We start from the raw sequence: 10,081 nt of genomic DNA on the forward strand, positions 1-10,081 counted from the left end.
GCTCTGCTCATGATTCCTGTCATAGAATCATAGAATCCTTAGGTTGGATAAGACATTTGAAATCGTCAAGCCCAACGATACTTGTCCACTACTAAACCATATTCCTAAGCACTTCATCAACCCCTCTTTTAAACACCTCCAGGGATGGTGACTCAACCACCTCCCTGGGCAGCCTCTGCCAGTGCCTGAGAACCCTTTCAGTGAAGAAATTTTTCCTAATATCCAATCTGAACCTCCCCTGGTGCAACATGAAGCCATTCCCTCTTGTCCTATCACCTGTCACTCGGGAGAAGAGACCAACACCCACCTCACTACAATTTCCTTTCAGGTAGTTGCAGGCAGTGATAAGGTGTCTCCTCAGGCTATTTTTTTCTAGGCTAAAAGGTCTTCCCTGCTGTTGTTTGAACCCCTTTGCCAGGGAGCATGCTTGCACATTCCTGTGTACACATGGAAGAACACACAAGCTCGTTGTGTGTGTGCACACCTCTGTCTTCTCTGCTTTGTTCATCCCCCGCTTTGTGCATGTTCCCATGGCTCACCTGTGGTCCGCTCTTTCCTCCTGTCTTGAATTGGCTCTTGGGCAGGCAGGAGCTGGTTGGCACAGTGGACCCATCCATGAGTCCTGGATGGCTGCTCAGGGCAATGAGGTTTTTCCTACCCTTACCCCACGCTGGGGGTCTGGAAGGTCACAGCTAGTGAGGCCGGTGATGGATTCCCTTTGCCAGGAGGCAGCAGGACGGGCACATCGAAAGCTGGATGGCGGCTGCTACCGACTTGAGCTCAGGCAGTGGTTGGGAAGGATTAATTAGCCAAGTACTGAATCAATGTCAGAGTAAGCAGAGGAGGTTGGGTGCGACATCTGCTCCTCTCCAAAGGGGATGGCAGCTGCAGAGGAGCAGCTTCTGTGCACTGCCGGTTCCTGCCTGCGGCAGCCAGGGCCCTCCGGTAGCTCTGCTCTCAAGAGGCTGGAGAATTTGGCTCCGTGTCTGTTTTTAGGAGAAGCAGCAAGTTGCCCACCCTGCATTGCTGTGCAAACCCTCGGCTGGCACCTCCATTGCACTATGGCTTGGGGTCCCTCAAGGAGGGGTGGGGGGGGAGGCAGAAGACGAGCCCCAGAGTGGCAGAAATTTGTGATTTTACTGCAGAATGAGAAGGGGAAGGGTTTTGCATTGGGAGCAGAGAGCCCAGACCCCCAAACACAGCCTTCGTGGTGGCGGGAGGGGTGTTTGGGCAGTGTGTCTTTCCCAGGACGAAGCTTGGTGCTGGTGGCTTCCCCTGTACAGGGACTGTGCAGGAGGGTCCTGTGCAGGGAGCATGCCTGGAAAGGCAGCAAGGGGGGACATGGAGCGATGCCGAGGGACACTGCACGACTCACAAGGCTCCTTGGGATCCATTGCTTGTTCTGCATGTTCATGATAATGTCCTGGGGTGGGGTTTCTGGAGTGGGATGTTTGCTGTTTTCCTCCTTCCATGTGGGGAAGGGTCCTATTTGGGGGGTAAAAAAAAAACCAACCCAGGCAACCAGAGCTCAGGGTTTCTGCAAAAATACACATTTTTTTTTAAGGGACATAATTTCCATGAGCACTTGCAATTTCTCGAAACCCCTGGTTTTGACAGAATTACTTCTGGCCCCATCCCAGTGATGGAGCCCTGTGGGCTGCAGTGGGCTGGGGAAGCCAGGGGGAACATCTCTGCCTCCTACATCGGCCTCTGCTGAGGGAGAAGCTGCGGGACTGAGTCGGGTGGGTGTCTTGGGTACAGCTGGGGCATGCCACCGAGTGACTGACGTCTCTGTGTCTCCCTTCCTGCAGGCTAATGGAGGTTGGCAAGACGCTACTACCCCGTCATCAGTGACCTCCCCCACAGAAGGCCCTGGCAGCGTTCACTCTGATACCTCCAACTGATCTCCCAGCAAATTGCATCCCTGGCTGAGCCAGCCCCGGCGGGGGCGGGAGGGGAGGGGGCCTCTCCTAACACCGCAGCAGTCAGACTGGAGGTGAACCCAATCAGCACACACAAGAAGACTCCTCTTCTCTTCTCTTCGTCGGGATGCTTTTTTCAGCCAATCTGGACACTTCTTTATACTCTCTTCCCTTTCTTTTCTGGGTAGAAGCCGCTCTCCCCCTCCCTGCCACTGCCACAACACCACTCCCTTCCCCTCACCCCTTCCCACCGAAGGATGTTTGAACAGACAGAAGGATTTTAAGGAGGAAAAGCAAAAATCAACTGCTGCCACACAAAGCAACCCCAAAGCAGCATACAGCCTCGCACTAGGCAACTTTCTGAGGAGCCACAAACGTACCTCAGTCATGTCTTGCTCCTTTACTAGCTGGCAGCCCCTCTCGCCTCCCAGTTTTTCACGCTACCTCTCCGTAGGGAAGTGCCACCGCAGCCCTGCTGCCTCCTTGTCTCCGCCAGGCCTGGCTGCAGCCAGCGCGTTGCCTCCTCGTGCCCAGCCCTGTCTTGGAGAGCTGTCCCTCGGGCACTGCCCGTGACGGGGCGGGTGGACACAGTCCCCTGTGCACATGAGAGAAGGAGCCGGCATGCTTCCCTTCGATTCCGAAAGGTACCGGCATACTCCCAGCCCCAGGAAACCAGTGACTCTTACCGGTCCCTGCCTTTCTGTGCTGCACATCCCAACGGTGGCTGAGCCTTGAAACCCCACCATCCTCCCTGCCCGCTGTTGAAGGGGAAGAGAGGAGGGAAGAAATTGAGACAGAGGTGGACGAGAAATAGCCATCACTGGTAACGAAGGTGTGTTGTATGGGATCAGGCATAGATGATGGATGGGACCCCAGCAATTTTCTCACAGCATCAAGGGTGGCCGGCGGTGGAGTTGTTTCTGGCAAGGAAAGCATCATGGAGTGTTGGCTCGTGATTTTGGGAGTGTGCCAAGCTGCAGAAGAGGAGGAGATGGGTTCCCTGGTGCAGGCAGGACCCATAGAGGTTGGTGGCACTCGCTGCATTCCCAAAGCCTTGCCAGGCAGGCAGTGAGGGACAGGCGGTGAGATCCCTGTATGCAGTGGGGTGAGCGCACTGGGTGCTTTTGGTAACGGTTAATGCAATAGGTTTGCTTGAGGGTCAAAGCTCTTTGAGATGCCCTGCTTGGGGAAGTCTTTGAGCTGACAGGTTTTATAAAATCGCTGGTTTTATCTTGGGAGAAGCATCCCGAGTTGCTGGAGCACTTGTGGGGTTTCTGGTCCATTTTCTGGACAAGCGGTGATGGGTGTTAAGCAGTGCTTCGTCCTGCAGAAACACACCTTCAGGCAGCCCACGCTGGGACAATGTGGCCCTTGTTGACAACCAGGATGCAGAGGCTCCCGTTTGTGAAGGGCAACGGGCCCGTCTTTGTGCTGGGGCGGTACCTCTGGCCGTCTGCTCTTCCAGCAGGGGCGAGGAGGCTGAGCTGGCCTGTGTCAAGACCCTGGGTGTCATGGGTGCACCGGTGTGGGTGCAGCATGTCTGGCACCTCCTGATGGACCCTTGTACCTCTTGATCACATCGCATGCTCTTGCTCACCTGTACCCATCCTGCCCATGCTGGTGGCAACCATCTCAGGATGGGAACTGCCAGCGCAGAGCAGCATTAAGCAGGTTCCATTGAAAATTGAAGCTCTGCCAGAAAAATTCCCGCCCTTTTGCTGGGAAAAGGATGTGCCCCTGGCTCCGACATGCTGCCACTTTGCAGTGTGGAGCCAGCAGCGTGAGTTGCCAGCAGTGGAGGTGAAGCCTGCCTTTCCTTGGGGAACAAGCCCAGTAAGCTCCAAAACAACCAGTCTGCAAATTGTGACCTTCCTCGGAATACCGAAAGTCCCGATTCAGTGGATTTTCTGTTTCTGAGCTGGTGGGTGCAGAGTAGGATGTGAAAGGTGGACAAGAAACAGCACAAGTTGCTCCTTGCTTAGTTCTTAAGTCTCCAGCAGTGAGGCACTTTCTGCTCCTCCTTTTGCATCCGTGCCCAGGGATGGGGACCACGCTGCGGAGCATGATGTGGCACACGAGGACTAGAGCTGCCTCCCGGCTGGGAATGTGTTAAAAACAACGAGAAGGTCGGTGGTCCCTGCGGGGATGAGAAGGTTGGTTCCCTGCTGGTTAGGAGGTGCTGCCCATCTTCCTGAGCTGTGTACCATCCTGCTCTCCTCCTCCTCCCGTGACCTCTCCCTGTGCAGCCTTTTAACCATTTCCAGTTTATTTTACAAGAGACCGTTCCAGCGAAGCGTTTCAGGGACATGGGACCGGTTCAGGTCTGTTCTCTGGAGCAGCAGCAGCGCTGAGCCTGCGGGAATGCCACGGTACCTCTTGGAAACCAACCGGAAAAGAGTCAAAACCACCTGCTCTCCGGCACCTGCCCCTGCCCTGCAGCCGCTGCCCCTCTTCCTGGGGCACTCGCTCCTCCACGGTACTTTGCAAATCACCTCCTTGGGTTCCCTGGTTGGTCCCTGCGGTTCGCGTTGGCGTAGCTGCTCGCTTGCCTTTTTTCCTTTGCTTTTTTACGTTTTGGGTTTTGTTTCTCCTCCCCTTTGTGCCCCGAGTGTTGTGGGTTTTTTCTTTTTTTAATTTTTTTTTTTTCTGCCCAGAAAAACCTGACTTCGATACCAAAAAAACAAAACAAAAAAACAAAAAACAAACAAAAAAAACCTGCAGAAACTCAAAAAAAATAAAAACAAAACGAAAAAAAATCCACAAAAAAAACTCGACGATTCTTTCAGCTTTATTAACATTTTCCATTGTTTCTTGCGATTTGTGTCTCGTTCTTTGTAGTATTGATGATAACGAACATTTGATAATGAATGTTCTTGTATATTCAGATAAAGGAGAAAAAAAAAACCAAAAACGCAGTTGGAATTTAATAGTGTTTATAATAAAAGAATAAAAAATGACCCTCTTAGCACGCAAAATTGGACAGGGGGAAGGTCCCGTCCCTGTTCTTTCTGTGGCAACAAGCGCTTCATTCCTGTATAGTTTATAACATCAAACTACCTACATTCATCATCTTTTTTTGTTTGTTTGTTTTTCCCATGGTTTGTTTTTTTTTTTTGCCATTTTCTCGCATTTGTGAATTAGTTCAAGAATGCTAGAAAAGTGTAGAGTTGTGCACACTCATTTCTTCTTACACAATGTTTAAAAAAGTGACGGTAATTCATTTTGTAAAACTTTAAAAAGAAAAAAAAATGGTTGGAATAGTGAGCATTAATAGGTACAGTCTAACACTTTATGTTTCTTAACGTTGAGACCCAGAAATTACCTTTTATTTTATTTTTTTTGGCATTGTTTGGGAGGGGAGAGGGGGCTTTGATGATGATGGTGAGTTTATTTGGACCTGTCCGAGACGACGGCCTTGCTGCTTCCCCTGCATTTTTGAGCTGTGACCCAAGTGATGTGAAAAGCAACAGGGGTGGTTTGGGGAGATGTTTCTCCCCACTCATTTTGACACACAACCCCAGAAGATCTTTGGGATTACATCCCTGAAGAGATGTGATCCCGAGGGGTCATGGGGAGGAGATGCTCTTGGGGGTGATGGGTGTGGGTCTCCATGCCTGGGGGTGATGCTGAGCTGCCTGGAAGTGATGTAAGGACAGGAATCGTCCCCAAAATGTGTAGATGTGGGGTTCAGTGCCGTTACACTCTGCTCCAAATCCCAGCAGCACCCTTTGCTGGCTTGGAGGCACCCATCAAGCCCAACGGTAGCTCTCAGCCCTAAAACAAGGGTGGGAAGCATGGAAGGGTCCAACCTCTTTTCCACCATGGACCTTCTTGAGGATGGGGTCTCGCAGCCTGGCCCCGAGCCCTGGCTGCATGGGGGGCTGGGAGGGATGAGGGACATCGGGAGGGACATGGCAGCCCCCATCCATGGTGGAACCCAGCCAAAATGCCCCCAAATACATCCCAGAATCTCCGTGGCTGCAGAGTGGGGTTCAAGGAGAAGCGCTGGGTGCCATCGCTTTAGCTTTCTCTTAAAAACAGTTTCCCTGCTCCCTCCCTCCCATCCTCCCAGAAATCTGAGCTTTTCACATCACTGACCGGTTTCGAGTTTGGGATGTTGTTTTTAATCCCAAGGTTTCCTGGAGTCCTTTTGTTTTCGTACACCTTTATTATTATTATTATTATTATGACAATGTAAATCAGACATTGCCTGGGGGGTTGGTTTTGGTTTGCTTATTTTGTTCTTGCAAAGCCCTTTCTATCCCTTGTAAAGATGACCCCATTGCTCTGAGTTGCTTTTTCTTTTCTATTTTCTCCCCATCCTTTTTTTTTCTCTTCCTAATGGATTCCAAATATTAAAAAAAAAGAAAAACCCTACAAAAAAAAAAAAAAGACTCTGTTCCGACCTGGTTTTGAAACTTTAAGCTTTTCTGCTTCTGTAAAGAAAAAAAAAAGGCCTCTGTCTTTCTGATCCCAATTGAGACTTTTATGTTCTATGACGATACTAACAAGGTGTAGGTTTTACAGTTTCCTGATTTGTACTGGTAATGCATATTCCAAATAAATAGTTTCTTTTGTTGCAAAAAAAAAAAACCAAAAAAAAAAAAAAAAACCTGAAACCAAACGTGGTGTATTTTTTGGGAGGAAAAAGAGGAAAACAAGATGCCCTGGGGGTTCTCTCCAGGGGGTACAGGGGACAGAAAGGTTTGCGGTGGGGGGATCAGAGGAAAGAGCCCGATGCTGGGGCTCCTGGCACTGGGAGGGATGTAATTCAGGGCTGATGCTCAGCATCCCTCCTGCTCCCAGCACCTCCCCAATGCCTCAGTTTCCCCAAGCAGCGGCTTCTGGACACACAGATTTGTCCATGCGAAAGAAGCATTTTCAGACTTTCATGTTCATTTCTCCTTTATTGCTCTATTGGTCTTTTTAGTGCATTTCTTTCCAAAAAAAGCTAGAATGGGGTTTTTCTTTATCACAGGCAGGGCTGGGGAGCAAAGCAGGGGTTGGTGGGTTCTTATGTTTTCCTGTGGGTTTTAGTTTAAAAAAAGAAAAATTTTGAAAACGTTTCTGTGCAAAAAGTAATTTTAAATCTAAGAATAATTTGCAATTTAAAAATGAGTCCGTCCATGGGATGAAAACCAGGACAGCTCTGCCACATCCCCAGAGAGGGAGGCATTAGATGAAGAAGCGGGGGTGGGCTGGAGAGATTCGCTGTGATTCCCTGGCTCCAGAGCTGGAAAAAGGCAGGCAGGGTCCCTGCCACAAACCCCTGTGACACCCACAGGGCTGCGGCGGAGGGAAAGGAGCCCCAGGGGAGCAGCACGAGGATGCTGGAGCTGCCGCCCTGCTCCCCCATGGATTTCTTGTCAATGATTATTCAATCTCCAGCCTGACCTTTCTCTTCTAAATAACACGGCAATATCAGCGCGGGCCAGCCTCCAGCTCCGGCTGCAAATTAGCTGTATCGCTCTCCGGCAGGAGACCCACAGAGTCCCCCGGCTGCCGCACTGCCAGAGCGCCCCAGGAATTATCTCCCTCCAACGGTGCTCTCCTAATACCAGTTTAAATATCATCTTGCTCCCAGCTGTTTAATTTTAATAAATGCTCATCCCGGCTCCAAACAGAGAAATGCTACATCTCAGCGGGCCCCGATGAGGAAATTGCCCCAAAAAGGCAGGTGGCAGGAGGTGGTGCTGGGAGGAGAGGGGATGCTGGGGGTCCTGGCATGCATCCTTTCACTGCCAGGGTGGGTTTCAGTGTGTTGCACCTCTCCCACCCGGACTCCCACAAAAAGAGAAGATTTTTAAGGTGGGAAGAGGGCCCATGCAGCCCCCGGGGTGTTTGGGGCAGGTATAAACTGCTGTGCTGGGTGCAGCACCTTCCCTCCTTCCCTCTGTCCCTGCTTCTGGCTAAAAGAGAACCGAAATCCATGTGAACTAAACTGGATTGTTTGCTTTCATCTCCTTCCCCCTCTCCACATCCACACCTTTCCCTTCTGCTGGTGCTGCTCATACTTCTCCCGCCGCCACTCACTTTGCCAATGGGAATTTCTTTTTTTTCTGATTTCCTCCCATTTGGGCCACAAACTTCAGCCTTGAGCGAGAAGAAACCCTGAGGGCAGGTCCCTACACTTTTTCCAGTTCATGTTGTAATGATTTTAGGTCAAAAACTGGGGGGGAAATATCCACGGCGTGCATCACGCCCTGCTGACGCCCACGGCGAGCGCTGCAAAAGGCTTTTATGAGCAGAAACCCGGTGACATTGCTGTGCCAGGTCCCCCCCCAAGCTCCCAGGGGCACATCCTGACCACGCAATTCCTCTTGCAGCTTTTTCTGCCCCCAGGCTGGGGTCCCCCTTGCTGTCCCTGTCCACTTCCCACACCAGGAGCTCCAGCACCAAGAGCCGAGGGCTGGCTCAGCACACCCGGTTATTAATAATCCTTCCAAACTAACCGAGTGGTTGGGAGGCATTAAAGTTATCGTCTGCAGTAAAGCCCCCGTCCGTTTGCTGGAGAGTTTAATATACGGCAGGAAGTTTCGCCTATAAAAGGCGAGGGTTATGTTTTCCTCCAGTTCACCACGAGTCTATAACTTACGACCTCCATAAACGTGAGTGGGTCTCGCAAGTCAGCCCATCAGTCTTTGGAGTAATTCAGCTTTGTAGTAAAATATTTTACTGTGCCTCAGATGCAGGCGGCCCTGAGCCTCCGGGCGGGCAGGCGGTGGTGGCTGTCCCTGGGTCCCTGCTGGCACCGAGGGGTTGGCGTGGAGAGGTGATGCTGCCCGTCCTTTGGCCGTGGGGGGGGGTTAGGAGCCTAGAAAACAAAATACAGTTAAATAAAGAAACAAATGATATTATGAAAAGATAAAATTATAATGTAAACTGAGCTATAAAATAAAAATAATCAGGACAGGACAGGACAGAACAAAATGGAATGGAATGGTTTGGGTTGGGTTGGAAGGGACCTTGAAGCCCATCCAGTTCCAATCTCGTGCCACGAGCAGGGACACCATCCAACCTGGCCTGGAACACCTCCAGGGATGGGGCAGCCACAACTTCCCTGGGCAACCTGGGCCAGTGCCTCACCATCCTCATTGTGAAGAAATTCCTCCTTATTTCTAGTCTAAATCTGCCCCTCTCCAGTTTATCCCCATTGCCCCTCATCCTATCCCCACAAGCCTTTGTGAACAGCCCCTCTCCAGCTTTTTTTGTAGCCCCTTCAGGGACTAAAAGGTCACTCTAAGGTCTTCTTGGAGCCTTCACTTCTCCAGGCTGAAAAACCTCAGCTCTCTCAGCCTGTCCTCGTATGGGAGGTGCTCCAGCCCTTGGATCATCTTTGTAGCTTCCTCTGATCCATTCCAACAGTTCCATATCCTTCTTATGTTACAGATTCCAGAACTGGACACAAGACTCCAGGTGGGGTCTTACAAGAGAGGAGCAGAGGGGAAGAATCACCTCCCTCGCCCTGCTGGCCACAAATAAAATAAAATAAAATAAAATAAAATAAAATAAAATAAAATAAAATAATAAAAAAATTACGCTGCCAGCAGGCACGAGCTATCAGTAACCCTTCTGCACCTTTTAATTACTGCCAACGAGGAAGAGTTTTACTGGCTCTGTGTGGGAACTGTGGGGTCCTTCACGAACAGGCTGCTCAAGGCACCGATCGGCAGAGCTGCTCCAGGGTCTCGGTGGGAAAGGGGAACGCAGAGCCGGTGGTGCAGGGGTGCTCGTGCTGGGAGAGGAGGAGGATGGCGAAGAAGGAGCCCAGAGGAAGGGGCAGGGGAATGGGCACTGTGGGTGGCGGTGGCACGGAGCAGGGCTGGACCAAGACTGAGCAGTTGAAACGCAGATCAGAAAACAGAAGAAAAAGAGGAATGCAGTCACCTCCTTGCCAGGTCTCCCATCCTGTGGGGCACTAAAAAGCTTCATTGACACCCAAAATCACCTCCGTTTGCTACAGCCATCGCTGGCTCCACGGTACGAAGGGCTAGAGGCGCTAGGAGAGCCCAGCTAATTAAAAATGCAAATGAACGAGAGGGCCGCGTGGCTGCTGTCGCCTTCTGAAGGTGCAAATTAATAGACGGGTTTATTGGCAGCTTCTCCTTCGGAGGCGATGCCCCGGCAGGGCTGGCAGCCCCAGCCTTTGCTCCTCTTGG

At 51.0% G+C, this 10,081-nt stretch overlaps 1 protein-coding gene across 3 annotated transcripts in view; it reads left to right on the forward strand.

Moving 5' to 3' along the window:
- The window catches only part of PBX1 (PBX homeobox 1), a 134,689-nt gene extending 128,206 nt beyond the window's left edge, over window positions 1-6,483 (forward strand). For 2 of the 3 annotated variants that reach the window (XM_009559853.2, XM_054072777.1), the window contains one exon: window positions 1,812-6,482. In XM_009559853.2, the coding sequence (XP_009558148.1) occupies window positions 1,812-1,904 (93 nt within the window). In that variant the 3' untranslated portion in view covers window positions 1,905-6,482. Of the gene's footprint in view, window positions 1-1,811 lie in introns of all 3 variants that reach the window. The other variant, XM_054072778.1, reaches the window with a different exon arrangement.
- Window positions 6,484-10,081: the final 3,598 nt, after the last annotated feature.

Source organism: Cuculus canorus, chromosome 8 (assembly GCF_017976375.1).
Source record: "Cuculus canorus isolate bCucCan1 chromosome 8, bCucCan1.pri, whole genome shotgun sequence".
Lineage (NCBI taxonomy): Eukaryota > Metazoa > Chordata > Aves > Cuculiformes > Cuculidae > Cuculus > Cuculus canorus.